Here is a 23,858-nt window from a genome sequence, read left to right on the forward strand (position 1 = left end):
AAGACCATTGCGCAAGGGGGGAGGTACTGAGACGACTTCAGCCTGTATGGTGGTCGCCATTTTTGGCCGCTATGGTCGACAGAACATTACAAGAATGTGAGGTATGTGCTCAATACAACATACGAAAATCGTTCACAGCGCCACTCGCACATATTCCACCACCAGAGGGACCTTTTCGGCATCTAATGATGGACTATGTTGATATGACACAACGAGTAAAAGGATTCAGATACATTCTAGTAATCGTGGATAGGTTCAGTAGATGGGTGGAAGCTGTTCCAACTAAGGGTCCAGATGCTAGAGCAGCAGCCAAATTCCTGTGTAAAGAGGTTTTTCCGAGATTTGGTTTTCCTGACACCATCAGTTCAGATAATGGGTCGGAATTTGTGGCAGAAACAATGAAAGTGGCTTTAAAAATGTTAGGCATAAAACAGAAGTTTGGATGTGTGTACCATCCACAGTCACAGGGAGCTGTGGAAAGAGCGAATGGAACACTGAAAGCTAAGCTTGCAAAGATTATAGCAGACAGCCAATATAAGCTGAACTGGGTGGATGCATTGCCCCTAACCTTGATGTCTATGCGTACGCAAGCTAACCGACTAACACATCTAACACCACATGAGGCACTAACACGGAGACCAATGCCGGTTCCCTTCTACAGAGGTCCCTATGAGGGACCACCGCTTGAGCAGTGTGAAAGAGAACTAACTTGTTACCTGCGACACTTAACACAAATACATAAAGCTGTGTTTCAACAGATAAAAGCTGTCTCAGAGGAAAGGAACGCTGACATCCCAGAGCCACTGAGAAAGATTGTGCCTGGTGACTGGGTCTACGTGAAGGTGTTCAAACGGAAGTGGAACGAAGCCAGACGAGAGGGGCCCTACAAGGTTATTCTATCCACCCCAACTGCCCTGAAAGTCGAGGGTAAGAGAGTTTGGTTTCATTTAAATCACTGCTGCAGAGCTAGAGATCCAAATCAAGCACCAAGGGAAGGCACAGCCGCCCTGCAGGGACAGGGAGACAGGGACGGCGACGCCGCCCTAAGACAACCAGAGAGGGACAGCCACACCTCCCCTCAGGAGGAAAGACAAACACCTGAGCCACAAGGAGAGAGAAGATCACAGAGACTTGCAGAAAGAAGAAGGCGTGAGAGTAGAGACTCAGAAAGTAGTGCAACAAGTAGTGGCTCACTACAACCCCGACAGTCTCCGAGAGACAGTATAGAAGAACATGACAGTGACTCTGAGCCCACACCCGCTGCAGAAGAAGCAGCAGGAGAAGAGGGTGGGAGAGCTCCATGGTCACCACTCAGCACAGGAGAAGGGACATCAGCCCAAACATGTCCACCAGAACTCGACCCACTTAGCTCTCTCCATTGGCTACAGAGAGAGCCGGATTGGTCCCCAGATAGCTAGGCTAAAAAATCTGGCTATAATAATCGTGGGGATGAGCCTGGTGTTTCTCAGTGCAAAGCATCTGCTGATAAAAAATGAGACAAAGGAAGATCGAATCGCGCAGTGCATTCTGGCAGCAGGTTCTGCGGCAGCTTTGTCTGGGAAAATACCACTTACCAAACCAGTCACACTTACATATGTTAGATTTGCGCACCATGATCGAACATTAATATTAAACTTGGATGGTGTACCATTAGAGGTGCAGATGCTCGGTGGCAATTGTCTTGTGGAGGGAGTGATGGCAATGAGAGTACGATGTGTAAAAGGTCTGTGCACAGAGGTAAAAAATTCTGCTAAAGAAACAACTAAATTGACCCAAAACGTGCTAAGAAAACGCAAAACTAGAAGCCCACTAGAACTGGCAGATCAAAAAGAAATATTGGGATGGGAAAATAACATGTTTTACCAATGGATGACATACTCCACCAGACAGGTCAGCAAGGAGGCTTGCATTACGTGCTACAACTCAAAGAAATTACCAGAAGTAAAGCCGATTCCAGGGGCAAAGAAACGGAGGTGTACAAATCGAACCACCTGTTTCGCTTATTGCCTCCTTGCTATGGCAAGCACGCTAAGTAAAGTAAACGGTACGTGGTTGGAAAATACCACAGTCTGTCCCAGGCCATTGAATGAGACGCAACAACATTGGGCACCGCCTCTCACCAAAATATCCAAAAGATTGGTACATCCTCTTTGCATAGCAAGAGGACAGAATATTACGGGCCAGCTAGCAATGCTCGCTGACCAATTGTTTGCACCAGCAACTACCTTCTCGACCAAACAGGTAAAAAAGAGCAACACTACAGATGATGGCTTGCAACTGCGGCGTAAAAAGGTGTCAGTAAACTCAACCCAATGGCAGCAGTGGCAGAATGACCAAGCTCACGAAAGGGGACTACTGGGAATTAACTCAACATCAGACCTTGACCACCCCATCACGGTGTCTGTAAACATTGGTAAAACCTTGCGTAAGGCTAAAATAAGGTGTGAACAGTTGATAATAGATGAAAAGTGGTCTTTTAAGGTTATACAGAACGGGACACTGTATGCCCAATATACTCTCCCTTCACTAAAGAATGGTACCCGACCGCTAGCTGATGTATTCTGGTTGTGTAATGATGACCAGCAGGTAAAAGAAACTTTACCGGCTAATTGGACGGGTATTTGTGCTCCAGTGATGCTGACTGGACAACTTGCCGTTTTTGCAGAGTCACAAGGAAACGAGAGTGTACGATCCAGGACCCGTCGGAGTGTAAACAGCCAATCATGGAAACCAGATAACGATATATACATAGCATGGAATCAAGAACCTATAGGGATTCCAGAGGATCACCAAGCCATAAGTGAGCATTGGATAAAGTCTGGACAGGCGACAGGATGGATACCTCTTGTCGGCCCTATCCTAAACTCACAATGGTTGGCGAGAAATAGCAGATGGGTAAATTTCCTCTGGTATAACCAGCAGCGATTCATTAATTGGACAATTTCATCCCTTGAAGGGATTAATTTACAATTGCATTCAACTACCAAGATGGCCCTGCAGAACAGATTTGCTCTTGATAGACTACTGGCTGAGGAGTTCGGTGTCTGTAGCTACTTTGGAGACGATTGCTGTACTGTCATCCCAACCGCAACAGGTGAAAATGGCAACCTGACTCTGTTATTGAACAAAATGAAATCACTAAGAGATCAGCATGTGACTATGTCGAACTGGAACACAAAGAATCATGTCCTTGCAAAGATTTGGGATTGGTTGGGAAGTCTTTCATGGACTAAAATCTTGCGGCTCATAGGAATGCTCCTAGGGGGATTTATGTTACTGGTAGCAGTCATTATGTGTTGCATCTTACCATTGGTGTCTACTATGATTAAAAGAGCGACACGATTTGTGCCAGGACAATTCCTCCTTCAAGTTCAAACTAACATAAATCCGCCATTCATAGATGATGCAGAATCCAATACCTATGAGGAAATGATGGATACGGCCTCTGATATATACAAAATTTAAGATGGGAAAGAAAAAACGTAGACAACGAAGAGGCAAACAAAAGCCTCGTGCTCTTCGCGAATATCATAAAGATCTACAAGACATATTAGACATGCTGCCACTAGGACCAGTATCAGTAACTCAGTCAAAAACACACGTACAATATGTAAACTCCTCTGTGCATTCTAAAGACTTTCCCTTGCCATCCCTACCCCAAGATCTTCGCATACAAGCTATTGAAGTAACCGCATGGACTGAAAAGAAATACAGTCTTCCTTTAGGCATCACAGCAAACTGTATTCGGCTCACATTGAAATATGACTATGACATAGCAACCCCTGGTACACCTGATCGACTGCCGCTTACTACGAAGAATACAATACATGTAGTTTCTCTGTACTATGGCTCGCTCTTACTCTTTAGTACTCATATATTCTTTCAGAGATGTAAAAGGAAAGGAGTGAAGGCGATATCAAAGTTTTTTGCCCGCTACTACGTATGTGTAGGAGAGGGTACCTTTAAAAAAGGCCCCGACATATTTCAATGTAGAAACTTATGCTCCTTCAAGGTAGGGGACAAACATTATTTCGTGAAGAAAGAAGGGGGGGCCTTACCAAGGGGGAGTGGGCCTGTCATAGGGCCGCTCTAAATGAGAGATTGTGTGCCCTCTAATCTCTCCATTTACTCTGCAATGAACAGAAATGTCTGACCGACCAAGTGCTGACTGGCAGCGTGACCTGCAGGCCCCAAATGGCTCCATCCGCTCTTCTCCCTCCCGTGGGCAGATGCAGATGACAGCCAACAATCCCACGCAGAGTGCCTGTGCTTCACATCTGGTGGGTCCTGCCATAACAGCCGTCTACGGTCTCCAAGGCGACAACTGGATAGCGTATCCTTCTGGTCCCCATGCCTCACCAGTGCCAGCAGAGGGACCTACGCCTACGCCCTACAATCCAGCTGCTGGAGGACCAGGTCAACAATATCCTATCGAAACTGCTCATGCTGGCCCCTCTACTATGACAATGCTTCAAGCCCCGCCGTCTTCACTGTTGTCTTTGCTCGGGGAACCTCCAATTAACAGTGCCCCCATCACCAATAATGCAACCACCCCCATTCAAGGAGTGGTACCTGTCCTTCCTGTGACTCCCACTCCAAACCTCCTCCTCCATCCCTCTACGCTCCTTCAGAACATGGATCAATTCAGGGTCCATTTGCTGAACAAAACTCCCCAAGAACGAGCTTTCCTTATGCAGGAACGCCGTCGCGCCTTGACCTGCAAGTTAGATCGACAAAGGCGCCAGGATGCCGAACGCTACCACACAGAAAAGAAGCAGTGGGAGGAAGAAAGGAACGCCCTGCTGCAGGAAAGGGCTATCCTCCTGCAAGAAAAATACACCGCCCTTTGTGACAGGAATGCAGCTTTGCGGGACAGGGATGCCAAACAGTTGGCTCTTGAAAACACTCAAAAGATTCTGGAGACCACCCAACGAGCCCTTCGCCAATCGCAGGACGCCTTTGACGAAGTGAAAACGTCTCTTACACTGCGGAATGCCATTATAGTCCGCCAGGATGTCCGTATTGATGATCTTCTCGACCAACTCCAACAGTCTCGAGCTGCTCCTGCTTCACGCACTCCTGTTCAATCCCCAACTTCCCCTTCTCCGTCCAGCCCAGACATCCACGAGTTCTCCCCAACGTCCCCTAACCCTGAGGATCCTGCCAACCCTGAGGAACCTGCCACTCCGCCGAACCCGCCTACTACTGATTGAATGACTTTCCATCAAATTCAACGCTCATGTTTTAATCATGTTCCTAATCCTGGAAATCATTACTACTTATACTGAAATCAAAAGCTACTGAAAAATTATCTACTGCATTGATTATCAAAAGGGAATACACAGAAATATTTTTGAGTCTTCCCCTATATATCTATTCATTTCATGTTTCTTTTATTCATTACGATAAAGTGTTTTAAGAGCTGCAAGTGCCTTACTACTACATATTATAACCAGAAACTCGGTACTACTGAATATATGTATTTTTGCCTCACTGTCCTTGGGAATGTTTGCCATATCTTTCTTCTGATGGATTATTTGCCGTCTAGTTGATGAAGGATCCCTGCTAGTAATAGTTTGGTTGAACCAGCAACACTGTGACTTTACAGTCACAAAGGGGGGAGATGTAGTATAATTTTTTTCAACGGACATGTGAAGATATGTGAGAATTGAGTCAAACACTGTAACCAATGGTAGTTTGTAGCAGAAGTGTGATAGTAGAGAAATAGAAAAGGCACACAGAGGAGTCAGGAGGGTGATGCTATGCAAGGCTGACGCTGCGCAGCTAACACTGCGCAGCAGAAGTCAGATATCAAGAGATCATATGAGCCCATATCTGCATCATGAGCCTTTGGTACTTTCCATGGTTCTGCAGGTGTCTCTGCAGCCGGTGTTGGTTGGTTCCAACCGGTTTTGGCCGGTATGTGCTGTGACCTTGCATAGCCCTGTGTGTCCTCATATAACCTTACTATATTCAAGCTATATTACGTATCTATCATTAATCATAAAAGACAATAATGTTACCAATCATACTGTAATTTGTCATGTCTCATTGAATGCTGATTTTTGGTGATTATTGTGATTATACATATTTTTAAAAAAGAGAATGCACGACGATCAAAAGCTAATGGTGTAATTGTAAGAAGTAAATACTTTTAAAAAATAAGAGCCCAGGACGACCAGAAGCTAATGGTGTAATTTGGAAGAATAGAAAAGAAAATAAAAAGGAAGCATCCTCAAGATGCACCTTTAATGTATCAATACAAATTTGGATAAGATAGGGAAATTCCGGGCAGGAAAGCTGCCAAAAGATAACGTAATGGTGTATAAAAATAGAAGAATCAGAAAAAGAAGAAGATGCCCCAAGGGCGGGGATGACCTTGAGCAAATTGTATAAAAGGCGAGCGCTGACTCTTGTAAGTTGGAGAGACTTGGAGAACTTCATGAGAGTTACACCTTGTGTGTCTCTGGGTGTTTCCCCTTTGTTGTCGACAATAAAGTTGCTTCTCGGACTTCGACTCCTGCAGCCTTTTTGAGCATTTTTCTTGGACAGCTGAATCTGATTTACAACAAGAGCCTCTGACTGGAATAGAGCCAGCAAGTCATAACATAACTAGGGCAACTTTTATCAGCTGAAAAAATATATCAGAAATTAAATTATTTATATCTCAAGCTCATTCTAAGAAAGCAGTTCATACTTTTATCTCAAACAGGTTAGAAACTACTGCAATCCTCTTTGCTTGATTACCCAGACAAAAAAATAGAAAGGTTCTGGCTCGTTAAAGGACACAGCAGCCCTCACATACACACATTTTGGTGCTGTTCTCTAGAACCAACTGCCTGATCATCAAAAGCAAACTGAAAACTTTTCTATTTTCTCTGGCTCACAGTTTGTTAGTTTGTGTGCATCTGCCACCCTCTGTGCTTTATATTTCTGGGGTTCATATTTGGCTTTCACTTGAAATGTGGGTCACCTGTGGGTTGCATTTTATGACTCTTCTGAAAAGGGTTCATCTAAAGACAGACTACCAGCCTTGAGTGTTGTACTGCATTAAACAAATGAATTAAACAAATGAAACTAACAACATATTGATAATTTTGCTATACTAATAGTGTGGCAAAAAAATGTAAAGTTTGTCCAGAATGTGGCACTCATAGAAAGGTCATGAGGTCAATGTATGTCAACGTGGTTCATCTTCTAGGGAACATGAATGTACTCAGTAAATTTCTTGTGTACAAGTGGAAGCAGAGGGTCCCAAATATTTTCCACAAACATTAGTAAGTTTTCACCTGTGATGTTATCCGGTGTCACCTGTTAAGACAACCCCCAGTGCTATTAGCCAGTAGCAGTTCTACCTGATCCATACCTCCCCCTTCACTATGAATTCATGTGTTTCTGACCACAAAGGTATTATTTTGAAAGCCCCATTTCCACCTCCTGCACCCACTGTGTCAAATCACGTTTCTTCTTGTGTCCTTAATACAACCTCTAACAACTTTCATTAGTGTTTCACCTCTGCACTTTGTAATGTCCAAAAATCAAATGTATGTACAGATGATTTACTGAATACCTGCAGTACCTGTAAAGTTCAACTGTACCTGTAAAGTACAAAAATCAGATGAGTCAAAGCAACTCACTTTACACCTTGGCTAAATAACCACACCAAAGAAATAAAGCAAAAAGCAGACAAGCAGAATGGAAATGGGAAAAGTTCCCTCTGGTAATGTACTGAAATTATGAAAGAACTAATGTCCGCTTATCAAAAAACAGTGAAAGAAGCAGGTCCTCCTATTGCTCCAATATCATAGCAACACACTGATATAACCCCAGAGTCATTTTCACAATCACCGAATCTGTTATTAACCCTCCTCCAAGCCAAGAAAATTAAGCCTCTCCACGTTCTGTGAGCAATTTCCTATCAAGGACCATTTCAATTTTTACAACATCTTTCCAGAGCTAAGCTAAATTGCTGAACACGTACATAATGATACTGACCTCTAATGCGATGGCTGGATCTGCTATTTTGCGTAGCTTCTTCCCCAGAGCTGTCAGGGCTATCACCCCCTGCAGCACCTCACACACACCTCACCACCCCGCAGCAACACCCACACACTCATCCCCCCCCCCTGCAGTCACACACGCACATCTACACACACACACACCCCTTCCCCTGCCGCCTCAGTCACTCCCACCAATTGGAGGGAGAGACTGTGAGAACATTTCTTTTGCACACTCGCACCTTCTGTGTACTTAACATTTAAGTATACACACAGTATCATTGCATTTTATGTATATTGTATATACGTTTTAAATGCTGACTTTTTATGTCCTTTGAGTTTATCTTATTTGTGAATTTATGTTATCTGTGAGTTTATTTTATTGTGAGTTTATTTTATCTAGATGTGTTTCATCTTATTCTATTTTATCTTATTTTATTATCTTTTCTTTTTCACACGGGGGTTGCAACAAAAATTTCATTGACATGGCCATGCTCAATGACAATAAAAGCAATCTTGAATCTTGAATCTTGAAATATGTTCAGTTCCTCTTGTTTACTTTTCAGGTCCTGAAACCTCTCGTCAAATTCTTGAAGGAGTATTGCACACTCACCAGTAGAGATGCATCCAGATCCAAATATGTTATTCGGGAAAGCACGAATTTTTCAGTTGTGTTTTGACCCTGTGGGTCATTTATGAGTGTGTGTTTTGTTTTTTTTTTTCTTTGCGGCAGTGTCTCCTCCCCCAGTGTGTGTGTGTCTCTTTCTCTCTCTCTTCAGCGTGAATGGAGCATGATGACGGCTGCTGCAGCAAGATTGGTCAGGGGGCAGATCCCCGGTCTGTTTGAATAGCGGCAGCCTGCACTCTGGCCTCTCTCCAGCATTTCCACCACAAGGAAACGCCAGCATGATGTTTGGATTGTTTGAGCTAGCAGACTCTGTGTGTGTGAAAATCAAGTTTTGAACTTTTGTATGAAAATCAAGTTTTGAACTTTTGTAAATATTGTAAATAGTTGTAAATAGTTAGGGCAGTTAAGTGGGGGGGAGAAGCCTTCTGTTTTGAACCCATTTTCTCCTGTGTTTTTATGTCAGGAGCTTAGGTTATAAATTTGTCATTTATTTTCCTTTTGTTTATTAGGAAAGTGTAGTGTGATTTTAGTTTGCTCTGTTTGTTATGTTGACCTGTTCTTCCCCTGAAGCTAAATAAAACTGCACCTTGTTTGAAATCAGCTTATCTAGTTGCTGGCCTTCTTTGGAGTGGGAAGACTGGAGGGAGCGCATCTGTTATGTCAAGGGTTCTCCTAGACCAGGGCATAACAGTTGAAACCAATATTTCTTTTTGGCTCATTATTATTCAGTGAAAAAAAGTAAAAGTCAGCTCCAATCGACATGTCCAGATGACCAGTCTTAATGCTAACTGTCCATCCCTCCCTGCAGTTAGGGACTGGCATATTACAAACCTTTAGTTCTACCATGAAAATAGTTTTTCAAAAAGTTGCATTTACCTGAATTAATGATTGATGTAATACACCCAAGATGCTGGTGGGTGACGGGTCTGGATAAATGCTAAAATACCAATGGTGGATCCTCCATGTTTGCTACATTGCTAATGAACTTGTGGAATCTATATTGTTTGTGCATCTGTGTCTGCTGTGATGGTGTTTTATTCTGCTGTTAAACTGGCAGCCATTAAATTTCTGCAGCTTAATATTGTTTGTTGCGCCCACCACGATGTCCATAGATCTATTTGAATTGAGTTTTCACTGGTTAATTATTTAATGGTGAGGCTATACAGAGGATGTTAAGAAAAAGTGAAAAAAGCTGGACTCCAAATGCAGGACACAGCTTCAGGCGGATATGATTGAAAATGATTTATTGTAACAAAAGGAATACTGTTCACTGGGGAGACAATCCATGCAGATCCAGGAAGGAGCGGGCAGACAGGTGAGTAGAATCAGCTGGGGGACAGGTAGAGGACAGGCGGTCTGTAGCTGTGCAGACTTGAGCAGGCAGAGACACTAGGAGAGCACAGTATTATTCACAAGAAGAAAACAATTCAGTATTTGAGCAAGAAACAAAACACTAAGAGCTTCTCATGGCCAAGACGTGATATGTGGCTGGCCAGTACAACAATCTGGCGAAGACTAGTGAGGAGAACTGGATATTTATCCTGTGGCTTTTGATTAGAGGACTGGCTGCAGCTGTGATGGCTGATTGGCAGGAATTAGGCAAAGGAAGGATCAGGTGTAGGTGAGTCGTGGCAAAGGAGGAGCTGCCCAGTCCAGACACACACACACACACACACACACACACACACACACACAAACAAGGATAAATTCAAGGGGAGGACTCACAAGATACAAGAGGAAAGGGAAAACACAGAGAGACACAAGGAAGGTGAGGGGGAGGCAGAGTCTTCCTGACAGAGGAAGGCAGTTGTATTTTTATAATAATCTGTAGTCTGCACAGGCTGCAAAATCTGTCTGTACAAATGGAATTTATTGTTATTTGGACATCAGGGCTCAGCGGCAGGATGTTGCTCCACTGGGGTAGTTGGATTGATATTTAATACAATTGTAGGAAAACAGTTCTTAAAACAGTTCTTAAAGCTTTTTAAACAGCTTTAAGAACGGTAGGATGTTGCTCCACTAGGGTTGTTGGATTGATATTTAATACAATTGTAGGAAAACAGTTCTTAAAGCTTTTTAAACAGCTTTAAGAAAGCTTTTTGTATTAAATATCAATCCAACAACCCTAGTGGAGCACCATCCTACCGTTCTTAAAGCTGTCAGTTCTTAAAGCTTTTTAAACAGCTTTAAGAACTGTTTTCCTACAATTGTATTAAATATCAATCCAACAACTCTAGTGGAGCAACATCCTACCGGAGGGTGTGTTCCAACTATCGGGTGATCACACTCCTCAGCCTCCCTGGGAAAGTCTATTCCAGGGTACTGGAGAGGAGAATCCGGCCGATAGTCGAACCTCGGATCCAGGAGGAACAATGCGGTTTTCGTCCCGGCCGCGGAACACTGGACCAGCTCTATACCCTCCACGGGGTGCTTGAGGGTTCATGGGAGTTTGCCCAACCAGTCCACATGTGTTTTGTGGACTTGGAGAAGGCATTCGACCGTGTCCCTCGCGTCATTCTGTGGGAGGTGCTCCGGGAGTATGGGGTTGGAGGCCCTCTGCTGAGGGCTGTGCAGTCCCTATACAACCGGAGCAGGAGCTTGGTCCGCATTGCCAGCAGTAAGTCGGACCTGTTCCCGGTGCATGTTGGACTCCGCCAGGGCTGCCCTTTGTCACCGGTTCTGTTCATTTTTTTTATGGACAGAATTTCTAGGCGCAGCCAGGGACCGGAGGGGGTTCGGTTCGGGAGCCGGCAGATTTCGTCTCTGCTTTTTGCGGATGATGTTGTCTTGTTGGCTCCATCGAGCCAGGACCTTCAGCGTGCACTGGGACGGTTCGCAGCCGAGTGTGAAGCAGCTGGGATGAGAGTCAGCACCTCCAAGTCCGAGGCCATGGTTCTCGACCGGGAAAAGGTGGCTTGCTCCCTCCGGGTTGGAGGAGTTTAAGTATCTTGGGATCTTGTTCACGAGTGAGGGAAGAATGGAGCGTGAGATTGACAGGCGGATCGGTGCAGCGGCAGCAGTAATGCGGTCGCTGTATCGGTCCGTTGTGGTGAAGAAGGAGCTGAGCCGAAAGGCGAAGCTCTCAATTTACCAGTCAATCTACGTTCCTACCCTCACCTATGGTCATGAACTTTGGGTCTTGACCGAAAGAACGAGGTCCCGGATACAAGCGGCTGAAATGAGTTTCCTCCGCAGGGTGGCGGGGCACTCCCTTAGAGATAGGGTGAGGAGCTCTGTCACCCGGGAGGAGCTCAGAGTAGAGTCGCTGCTCCTCCACATCGAGAGGAGTCAGCTGAGGTGGCTCGGGCATCTCTACCGGATGCCCCCTGGACGCCTCCCTAGGGAGGTGTTCCAGGCATGCCCCACCGGGAGGAGGCCCCGGGGAAGACCCAGGACACGCTGGAGTGACTATGTCGCTCGGCTGGCCTGGGAACGCCTCGGGGTCCCCCCGGATGAGCTGGAGGAAGTGTCCGGGGAGAGGGAAGTTTGGGCATCCCTGCTTAGACTGCTGCCCCCGCGACCCGGCCCCGGATAAGCGGGTGGGAATGGACAGTTCTTAAAGCTCTGGATGAACTGAAGTCGCTGCTGCCCTGTCCTCCTTCCTCCTTTGGCAGGAACAGCTTGCTGAGACCCAGTGGGGATGGTCCCAGAAGAAATCCGCCAATACTTGAATCCTGGCCAGCAGGCCTTCTGAGGTAAAACATACTGGCAGCCATTTCCTCAGCATTTTTCTTGGAGAAGGCTGAGGATTATTCTCCTGCAGCTCAAAGGTAACTGTCAGTTATTATGACTCTGAGAACAATCATCAAATGCTTGCCAATCACAGGCCAGAAAACCATGTAGAAGTCTACAGGAAGGCTATCAGTGCCCAGAGCATCGCCACTCTCCTGGTTCTGCAAAGCTGCATGCAGTTCATCAGTGGAGGTCTTTGCATCCAACTGTATTGGCCTCCATGGGAACCAAAACAACTGCACTACCTCTGCTCTCTCCTCGAACTCCATCTTGAAGAGGTCTTCATAGAAGGCAACTGCATGTGTGCAAATCTCTGCAGACTGCAGAAGCTGCAGAGGCTGGTCAGTGTCAGACTGCAGGGAATGCATCAGTATTTTTTGTCCTTTTGTTTTTGTTTGACACTGGAGAAAAAATGGAAGAAAGAGAACCCTTTGGAGACAAGGAGCAAACCAGAGGCCTTTGAGCAGCAAAAGTCTATGTTCTCTTTCTACCCGTGGAGTCTGCTAAATTTTACAGCTCCTCTATTTCTCTCTCCAGAGCTCCCTCCTCTCACACTGAGTGCACTGTTGCCACAGTTATTTTATTTTACCCTTCCCTATAACCCACCACTGAAGTGTATTCTGATTTAGTTGTTGTATTTGTAAAATATGCATTTTCAAAAACATTAAGAGAAAGCAGGGCCACATTGAAATACTAACAGGTGTTAGGACCCTATGTTTCTGTTCCTTCTCTCCTTGTGAGGTTTGCTAATGCTAACTGCCCTTTAACAGCCACTAATCGTGTGCTCCTGTGTTACAGTGCCTACCCGCCGCTTCAGTGCGTGCCTAGCCTCAAACCCGCCTTGTCAGAGCTCCCTGTGTTCTCTCCCACTCCTTTTGAGTGCACCTTTATTTATTCTCCACTCCTTTTTGTTGTTATTTATTGTTAATAAATTCTCATTTTACTTGATTGCTGTGTTCGGGTCTGCATCTTTGGGTCCAAACAAATTTATTAGGCAAAAGCTTAACAATAGGCAGTGCTGCATTTTACATTTTTACCAAAAACTGAGTATTCCTTCTTGGTCAATCTTTATAGTACATTGGTCTAATGTTTGAATAGTAAAATCTACCAAGGCTAGCCATAGATAAACAGTTATCATTATCATGAACCTGAGTTTATTGATGATCTAGAAATCTATACTGGATTGCATTTACTGTATGTTTCCCTTCTTTTGCTTAATTGTAATTATGCTGAATAATTTAACACATTTTTGAGGGGGTGGTTTAAAAAAAAAAAAAAAAGAAAAGAAAACCTTTCCATTGCATTCCCTCCTCCATGCAGGTTCATTCTCAGATTTGCTGTGTGTTTCCTGTGGAAAAATAACATTTAATTTCCAAATATCCTCATTAAACATTAATGTTTAAAGATCCCAGCTTTATATCACACATGTTAATGATAAAACTGCACTCAAACAAGATTTAGAGACAACTTTTTGCATTAGTTTTTTGAGACAATGTCTCTCTTCAGTAAAGGCTGGCTGGTCTGTGCTCTGTGTGTTGTTCATGAAAAGTCTGACTGAGGCCAGGAAAAACATTTAATCTGGGAAGAAATCCTGAGCTTGAAGGAGTCTCGTGCCTTTTGAGTCTTGTAAAAAATGACCGAATTCTGTTGAAGGAGTAAACACTCCCCACATCCACCTGTGTGTTTCCAGTTAGATCACTTTCGCTTTCCTTTGTGTTCATTAAACTGTCCTCTGATGAAGAACATGTCAGGTTTGTCTTTGACAGTTTGTAGCTTCTTTGATTTGGTTTCTTGATTTTTCCTCTTGACTGTCACATTGGAAACTTTGTCATCAATCATGACGTCCTCATCAGACATCACTGACTACGCCACACAAGTCGTGGTGTGACAAATATTTTCCGACTGAGTTGTAGTTTTCTACCTATACCTTCCATGACTTCATTCTCCTGATCACTGTCATCACTGCTTTCCTCCTGTAAACACTGTGTGTCTCACTGTGATTCAACTGGTGGGGAGGCTCCGGTGTCAGCTCTGGCAGACAACAGCTCGAGTGGAGAAGCAGCTCACCAGCTCTCACCAGCTCTCTCAGGCATGAATGAATCAAATACCGCTCAGCTCCACACCTGCAACACTTCACTGTTTCTGAGGTCACATGCAAGGTATAATCAAAATCATCAACGTTAAACTTGAACACCAGATTCAGCTCCTCATTGCTCTTTTTAAGAACCATGAAAACTTTAGAACTGATGGGGATCATTTTTATCTGAGACTCTAACTGCCCATGTCTCACCAGCTCTTTCTCCAAAAGCTCATTTCAGGATCAGGCTCAAATAAGAAATAATGACCTTCTTAGCAGGACTTACTAGTGATGGCATGGCCGGTTAAAGTATCTTTAATCACTATTCTGGTCTCAAGCAGCTGATTCACTTTCCCTGGGCTGTCTGGAAAAATGACAACAGCACTGTTCGTTCTGGATGCAGACACCAAACAGCCTCACCTACAGCTAGACTATACTCCTCAACCAAACATAGACAGCCAGACAAAGTGTGATGGCTCATTGGCAAATGAGTTTGTGTAGGTCTGAGGCTCTGCCTGCAGCCATGCTGACCAGCCATCACTATGCTCACTGCCAGCATGCATTCAGAGAGAGAGAGGGGTAAAAGTACAGTATGAGGATGTGTAAATATACTTCACAATTAATTATATGGTAATATTAAATCAATTTGATGCTTTGAAAGCACAACAATTGCATTGTCAATGAATATTAGGTTAGAAAATAAATTTTCCCACTTATGTTGGGAAATAAATATTTATTAGTAGTGGTAGTAGTATATTGGACTGGTGGTGAAAAAAGCAAAGATAGCATAGATACTGGATTGGATTTTGGATTTTGCTTCATTGCTGAGCTGATGTATTTATGTTTTTTAAAGATAATAATGAACAATAATACACAAAACTACAATTGAAGAAAGTTAAGAAACTTTATTTTAAGGAAATATCCAACATGAATATTTGCTTAATATTGCAATGGCAACAAAATATACAAATATATAGTAACTTTCAATACACTTACAGGCAAATAACTTATAGCCATAATGCAGCCAAATGACTGAAAGCACTGCATTTTCTTAGCTGGAGCATTTAGCCAAGGTAAAGTTCAAGTGATTAAATTTTTAATCAAACACATTTTGCTGTTCAAGCCTTCCTAGCTGCAGTTAGGGTGAGCACTCATAGGTGCCTCCACAACTCAAGTCAACTCAATATATAAGCTTTAGCTTTTTATTAGAATTTTTGTTTACAACAATGTAAACATTATCTTTATACTTAATAAGTAAAATATGCACAGACACTCAATGTCATTTTGGTGTTTTTCTATAGCTGTCACAAAAAAGAACCTCTGTCATAACAGAGGTGACATTTAACAAACATACAAACTAACATAACATAACACAAACATAACAAACTTCTCAGCAGATACAAGGCTGCTGTGGACATGATAGCTCAACGGTGACTATTCAGAGGTTGGGGAAGAATGGTTGTGTGCTTTTCATGCAATGTTTTGACATGAAAATCCAGCAGCATCCACTTTGTGAAGCACACCAGGCACAGCTCTGACGATCTCCCTCCTCCCTCGTTCACACTGGAGAATCTGCAAATGGAAAACACACAGCTTTTAATGCAGTAAACAACTGAGGAAAATTTCCTTTTATTTAGTTTTCAGCATGGGCTGCTGTCGGGGGGAGGGGGAGTTAAAGAATCTGTGACGTTATTATCTATTATTTCTTATTTACCATCTATAATGGAGGCATGAAAGCAGATAGAAACAGTGCCAGCCAGACTGGATCATCAGTGTTATTGATTCTGCTGCTACCAATTATTAAAAACAACAATCACCATCACAATCATAACATGAATAAAAAATAAGTTACCTGGAAGGTGATAATGATGACGAGGACAAACATGACCAGAATCGCCAGTACACCCACAGGAACACTGACTGGTCCCAATTTCTCTTCGACCTCGTCATCCTCTTCTTCATCACCCCGGTGTCCAGTCTGTCTGTAACCCTCCTGCACAGGACAGTCAGAGCTGTCTGTGAACAAAGGGAATGAATAAGGAAAAGGTAAGACTGAAAGAAGGACAGAAAGATGTGGGACCTGTGAGCTCAGTGGGTAAACACGCACACGACTGTCTGCATGTCATGTGTGGACATCTCACCTAAGACATGAATGAGTGTGCCGTTGCCAGTGAGTCGCAGGAAAGGTGGCGGGTAGAAGATCTCTATCTCACAGCGATACATATCTGTGTCTGTAGCTTTCAGGCCAGACACTGTCAGCTCCACAGCGCCCCCTCTCATCTCAGCAGAGCACTGCACCTATGAAACACACATTAAGCCTGAGTTTGATTCCAGCAGTTAGCAAATGGTCTCGTTAGTTTGGAACAGGTAGAAGACTACAGATGGGTCTTTATGGAAATTATTTCAAACAATGCCAAAAATACCAATTTTTCAAAAGGGGAGATAAAGCCTCTGCATGTAAAATCAAGGTTTCATATGTCAAGTATTTGGTATAAGGAACAATCATAGTTAAAGTTCAGGAAGAAACATCATTGTGTATTATTTATTCACAGTTTAACACTAAAAGACTGCTTCATCACATTTCATTAACAGTGGCCTGGCAGGAGACGCAATGACCTAACTCTCATCAGATTTTCATTCAAATGTTGCCAAATCCTGATTGGTGCACAGTGATGAGTAACCTCAAAGTTTGCTTTGCCCCCTTCAAAGACACAAGTACAGAAAATGGCAAAATTGTTCTAAATTTGACAAAAAAAGGGTGTCCCATCTGTTGTAGTAAAAAGTTGATGGAGGAAAATATGCATTCAAGCCCTTTAAAGTTATCTTACTTAAACTTAAAGTGCAAAAATATCCATCCATCTACAAACTTACCGGTCCCTCTTTCTCCACACCTGTCTCTCTCGCTCCTGTCAAGTTGAGGATGGACGAGCAGAGCGCCTGGGTGCCATAGAGGCCTTTCAGCAGAATCACACGGAGCTCCTCAAGGTTTGGCAGGCTTTGGTCGTACTGGACGTGGGTCTGGCGGTCGGAGGGTTGGGATTGGACGAAGCACTGGACTTGTGCTGTACCATTGGTGCTCACCACTCTGTAGGGCTGGATCACCTTCACAGCTGGGAGAAAAAAAGAGAATGATGGGCGGAAATAGGTAAGACGAGTACAAGTTCTGCCAGCTTTGACTTTGTGATTATGTGGGCAACAGAGACGAAAGACAATAAACAGCATTAGCACATTTGCTGCTGTCTGTGAAGGAGTACGAAACCTTTATATCCACTTCTGAAGGCTGCAGGCAGACATGCAGAATGGAACATTTTTATCAACCACTAATGTGTTTTGACAGTTACTTGAAAAATATAATCAATCAATTATTGCTTATTATAAAAATGCAATTACATGACTCTACTAATTACAGCATAAATAATTCACTTAATTACTTGTGACATTACCTTTCATCACTCAGCTCTGTAATAGGCAACTTACAAAATCCTGAAACTCGCCACACCCACATGTCACTTCCTCCGCGTTTAACACAGGGAGACAGTAAAAAAAAAAAAAAAAAAAACACAGCTCTGCAGAAGTCCCGTCCTCACAGTGAAGCTGTGGGGTTCACACACATTCCCCAGTACAAGCCAATTGTAGGCTCATCAATGGCTAGCTAGTTAAGAAGCCAAGCAAACACTTTCTGGCCAGTCTTTCCACTCAATACACAAAACTGATATCAACCCTTCCATACAACTGCTAGTAAGACAGCAAACAAGGCAATGCCTCATAATGCTGCGATTTCTAACCATAATGTACGGGCAAAATCTGAATTTCAACTACTTGTCACTCAAAAAAATTAGTAACATTAAACACTGGTCTGAGACAGTTACGTCCACTACATCCATTGTGAAATCTGAAATGGATTCAACAGTGCTGGTGAAAAACAGCCTGACAAGATAGAAAAGTTTCATACATGAGCACTTTTTACCGTAATCTCTCCACCTGTAGATTGACATTTTGGAAATTATGATTATTTGTGTTCTTGCTGAGTGTTAGTTCGAAGATCGATACGACTCTCACATCTGTGTGGGAAATATAATGCAGCCAGCAGCCAGTTAGTTTAGCATGAAGACTAGAGGAAAAAGTCTGTCACACAAACCTCTTTCAAACAGATACTTGCTTTCACACTTTGGTTTTTGTACCAATTAAACAGATATAACATGTTAATTAGTGACCTTTAGAGCTGGTGAAAGTGGAGGCTTGCTGTTTTTCCCTGTTTCCAGTCTTTGTGCTAAGCTAAGCTGCTGGCTCCAGCTACATATTTACTGTACATGTATGAGAGTAGTATTGATCTTCTCATCTAACTCTTGGCAAGAAAGCATATTTCTGAAAACGTTACATTGTTTAACCAATGTACAGTCTCAGTATGAGTCTTCTGTCTATGTTCAGCATATTCTCAGCTTTCTGGATGGTATTTTATTCAGTACAAAATTAAAGCAGGTAGTTTCTAACTGACAACACATCCTCCTGCATTTTACACATAAAATTGGTTAGAGAAAGGAGATTTCTGCCTTCATATAACTCGTCTGCACCACCACAGAACACACAAGTGTGATAATAGTGTTTGTACAGTACTGTCACAGCCTTGTTTCTCTAAAAATAGGAAAAAATAATCCTATGGCCTTATATTATTTTTAAAATTTTATAAGGAATTAGCCCCATTCAGTGTTCATAGAGTCACCTTAGGCTGAGGCCGGAGTTTTAGTTGCAAGAGTCTACACAGGTCCAGCAAAACTGTCAAATAACAGTTCGTTCAACATACATCTTTTGTCACCTGATAGTTGAGTATTAACACTGTGTAAAAATGTTACCAATCCATGTACTGAACATCACTATCATCATATCAGCATAAGTCTGTTTATACTCACCACTCCACACAGGCAGACAGCAACTGAGGACTGCCAACACAATCCATTCCATCATACAGTGAGCCAGGAACATCCTACAGTGTCTGTCACAGTTACACAGAAAGCCACAAACACTTCGATTTCACGAAAAGCTGGTGAGCACACACCCTCACACTGAACAAATTTAATTAAAATACAGCAAAACCGTAGAACTTTCCTTTATAGTGTAGAGGTGTATTTCCCTCAGCTGTCATGGAAACCAGCACAGGAAATGATGCTGATTGCCAGTAAAGAGAGACGGCAAGTTTAAACAGCTGCGGTTCTGCAGGAAAGCTGAGAAGAGCTCATTTCAGTAATTTTAATAAGGTAGTTTGGTGTCAGGGTTAATGGCTTCTTTTTCATCTTTTGAAAAACAGCTACATCTACATACCTTTGAATCATGCATGATCCTCCCGAAGCCTCCACAGTGATGATTGTACCACAGCACACCAATTCATTCTTGCAGTTGTAGCAAATATAATGATATATATATTTAATTTCAGACAGAAAGTCTGAGTCAGGAGTCTCTCCTGCTAAAACTTAGCAGAAGTTGAGTTGTTGTTGTTGTTGTTGCTTTGTTTTTTCAGGTTGTGTACGTACATCCCAGCCTTGTCTTGGACAGGACGGTCTTGAGGGAATTCCTTGCAATTTGGCACAAACGTTCACTTGGACTCAAGGATGAACTGACTAGAATGTGGCAGTCAATGGTCACTGTGACCACACAAAACACAGCTTTGACCATAACTCAAGAATTCATATGATAATTGTGGTAAAATTTCACACAAATGTCTCATAGGATAAAGTGATGGCATTTTATATCCAAAAAGGTTCAATTTCAACTTCCCTGTGACATCATAATATTCTGTTTGGCTGCCCCTTATTCAGAACCATAACTCGGGAACAGAGGGAGAGATTGTGACCATATCTCACATTTGGTCAGATACTGAATTGGTGGCACTAATCTTGGGATGTGTGTGAAGCTTCCACATTTTACTATATTTGAAGCATTGTAGTCCAACACAAGCTCATTGGTTTTGCTGATACTGAGCTTCAGGTGATGGTTGTTGCATCATGTGATGAAGCTCTCCATCAGTCCTTTGTACTCTGTAAAAAAAAGCCTCTAAGTGAAGACAGCATGTTTTTGTGGAGATCTGCAGTCTCCCCTTCTTTTTCCACTCTGTGCTCTGGTGTTTCCCCCTCCTGGTGTCTCCTGTTGGTCTCTCCCCTGTCTGTTTCATCTGTGTCTGTGTTGCTGCAGGGCATGGTTGGCAGGTTTGCAGACCAGCACCCTGAGCACACCTGCACGCAATCATCAATTAAGACCCACTTGCTCACTCAGTATATACACACCTGGATTACAACCAGTATTCATCGTATTGCCTGCCTTGCTGCGTGGTAACAACCAGACCTGAAGATCGTATTAAGTGTTTTTGTCTTGCCTGCCTTTGGCATTCCTGTTTTTTTCCCCGTTGTGCTCAGGTGCTTAGCCCACACCTGTTCTGTCCATGCCCATGGTCTGCTCTCACGGAGGATTTCGGATCAGTCTGTCTACTCTCATGAGGAAATTGGATCTGCCAACACTCCAGCTCAGTACAATAGACTCTGCCTCTCCTGAACTCATTCATTGTTCACTGCCTCCTGCCTCATCTGTCTGAGTCTGACACTTGTCCTGAAAACTCTTCAAAATCCAGTTTCTCACTGGAAATCATTCACTAGAATCATACATGTGAATATAGTGATAAGTTCCATTTCACCAAACATGCACTTAATACCTTTTATTAAATTCTTTACTACATATTTTCTGAGTCTAGACAGAAATGGATGTAAATGTAATTTACATACAGCATAAACCTGTGAGTCAGTAATGACCTAATACACAACTGAAGGGTAGCATTCACCACAATTGCAAAAGAGCAGAAACTGTTTACAGGAGCATAGTGATTACTCAGTGCTTTGAGTGGGATGTACAGTAGAAACAGATGCCACTATTTTAATACAGACACTGCCCACATTTCCACTCAGAACCTTTAGTCTCAAGAACAACTTTTCAAGGAACTGAAAGATTCCTTTAGTCCACTGGTGTCTGCATGTCCACTACAGTCTAAAGGAAAGTTATTCTGCTGATTTATGAATATTTACAACCACAATTAATATCAGCCCATCTGTTGTGTGCTTGCAGCTGAAGCATTTTTAAAAATGGAGGCTGAAATGCTGAAAGTCCTCAAAGAAATGTTGCAAAGTCCAGCCTAAAACTTACTGCATTCCCAGAACTTAATTTACGGCCTGGTCCCTGTGGTGGATGCTGACTGAGCTGCTCGGAGTGAGTGTGACGCAATCAAAGCTAATTTTACACATTCGAATCTGATGGTACACAAGTTTTATATTGAACAGTTTCCTAATCACAGCTCTGGAATCATTTTTACTGTTCCATACTGTATGCACTTTGCTCAGCACATACACATTATTATGCAATGATAATTTGCAAGCAGTGGAAAATAGCTAATTCTGAAAATGCTGACGTTACAACATTTGGTGTCATCCTGACATCACATCTGTGTTTTGCCTGGAAACACTCTGTGGGGTTAAGCCCCATTCTCACAGAGTTTACGTACAGAAGTTGCAGTCAGCACTACAGTCTTCAGTCACCCGGAAAACAGTGGTTTGATTTTGCTGATGTCATTGTTTCAGTGTAGTTTCATATGAAGTGCAAAAAATATAATCAGAAGCTAGTCAGCAAGTCTGTCAGTACATGTGGAAAATTCATCACCTGACGCTGATCTCAGTATCGTGTGCACAATATCCAATAAACACCAACAATCTAATGGCCAAAGCAAGAGCTCGCCTTTTTTCAGTGATTTAATGTGGATTAACATGGAGTAAAATAAAGATCAGTAACTCTGTCTGAACTCCAAAGTTTCATTATTGTGAACTGGATTTAATGAATATTAAGATAGACTTCACGTTTTCACAGCACACCCAAAGACCAGGTCAAGAAAGTCTGTAAGCCATAAGTAACATTAAGAATGAGAGCATGCTTGTTTGACTGCTGCTTGATTCCAAAAAGATAAGAAATAAATTGGATATTTTATTGGAGACGTTACTTTTTTGTTTGATTGCATATGTGAGCCTTTCAATCATAAGCAAGAGGAAAATTCATCAATCCAAATGTTCAAAGATGGACAACAAACACTTTTTTAATGTTTAGCAATAAGATGCTTTGCATGTATTAGACAAAAGTTAATCAACTTACCTTCATGAGTTCTCAGAGCCAAAGCTCAGGAAAAGGACAGGGATGTACAGGGATTTCTTTGTAGATGATGTTGGATGAACAGGGTTAATTTCTCTATTCTGCATTTTATTAAACTCACTGTGATATTAGCATTGAATTTACTGAGTTTTTCAGGAGTTACATATATTCTCATAAGCCAATTATATTGGATCAATTTAAATCTACTATTAACAGATAACTTTTGCACTTGATAACAAGCTGTTTCCCATTCCTGCTCTGTAACATCTGTCTGAATATCCTCATCCATGCAGTACATTTAGTGTACTGTTTCCAGGCAACATTACTGATATTCGTTTTCGTGTTTTCTTCTAAATAGCAATGAAATGTTTGTGTATGTGTAGCTGCCTCCATTGTCTTTAAAATAATACATAAACATGTGACTGAAAATGAATCCAGAAAGGGCTGTGAGACCCTGCTTTAGCCCCAGAGGAATTTTTCATATTCTGTGCTGTCACTCATAATGTGTTTTGTCTATCACTGCCCAAGTATTCAGCCACCCAGCATGCCATTATGAAAGAGGAACTCCTTCAACGAAAGACTCGTTATTAAAGGTGTTTATTTTGACCTGGTAAAAACCACCACAAACAGCTTTCTTATTTTACCTCTCATGTGAATAAAGCAAGAGGCAAAAACTTTGCTTTCTATTGAACACACCTTGGAGATGTGCAGCGTGCATTGAAGAGTATCCATCACTAAAGAAAGTAAACAATAAAACAAGACAACAGATGTCACTGTTGTCTCATTGTACATAGATCAAACGGTTGATAACGCACCAGCTGGAAAATTTGGTATGTGTCGAAATCTAAATTAAACTCATATCATCATCTGCTATCAACAGCATATAACGCACCCCCCTCTTACCACCTTGTGCCCCCCTACAACCCCCGCCACCCTCCCATTGACACTGACACCCCCTCTTAGCACATCATGGCCCTCACTGAGGACCCAAGAGACTACAAACAAAGATGAACATTACAACTCAGCCTATGTCATACTGCACATATCACGTTATATTTCATATTTTATATACGCTACATTCCTCATCTGTTCTCTTATACATTTTACATTTTTACTGCACTGCTGCTTACTATCCGTTGCACATGTCACCTGTTTACATACTGTGTTCCACATATTTTTATGGTTTTGTTACCATTTGTCTCTGTCTTGTGATTTTATGTGTTCTTATTATGTACTTTCCTTCTGCGCTAAC

At 42.5% G+C, this 23,858-nt stretch overlaps 1 protein-coding gene across 1 annotated transcript; it reads right to left on the reverse strand.

The window, feature by feature from the left end:
- Nucleotides 1–15,896: 15,896 nt before the first annotated feature.
- cd28 (CD28 molecule) lies at nt 15,897–19,414 on the reverse strand. Its single transcript, XM_076746245.1, has 5 exons — nt 19,342–19,414; nt 17,306–17,544; nt 16,576–16,732; nt 16,287–16,450; nt 15,897–16,006 (listed from the first exon to the last, which is right to left on the reverse strand). Exons 1-5 carry the CDS (start codon nt 19,412–19,414, stop codon nt 15,905–15,907), a joined length of 735 nt encoding a protein of 244 aa, XP_076602360.1. The 3' UTR covers nt 15,897–15,904.
- Nucleotides 19,415–23,858: the final 4,444 nt, after the last annotated feature.

Source organism: Chaetodon auriga, chromosome 13 (genome assembly GCF_051107435.1).
Source record: "Chaetodon auriga isolate fChaAug3 chromosome 13, fChaAug3.hap1, whole genome shotgun sequence".
NCBI lineage: Eukaryota > Metazoa > Chordata > Actinopteri > Chaetodontiformes > Chaetodontidae > Chaetodon > Chaetodon auriga.

Bases quoted from the DNA above. Each gene is read 5' to 3' on its own strand.
- cd28 (XM_076746245.1), bottom strand. From the start codon at position 19,414: ATGTTCCTGGCTCACTGTATGATGGAATGGATTGTGTTGGCAGTCCTC. The intron at 16,733-17,305 runs GTAAGTTTGTAG...TGTGTTTCATAG, and splicing joins GTGTGGAGAAAGAGGGACCG to GTGCAGTGCTCTGCTGAGAT. The intron at 16,451-16,575 runs GTGAGATGTCCA...CTTTGTTCACAG, and splicing joins CACACTCATTCATGTCTTAG to ACAGCTCTGACTGTCCTGTG.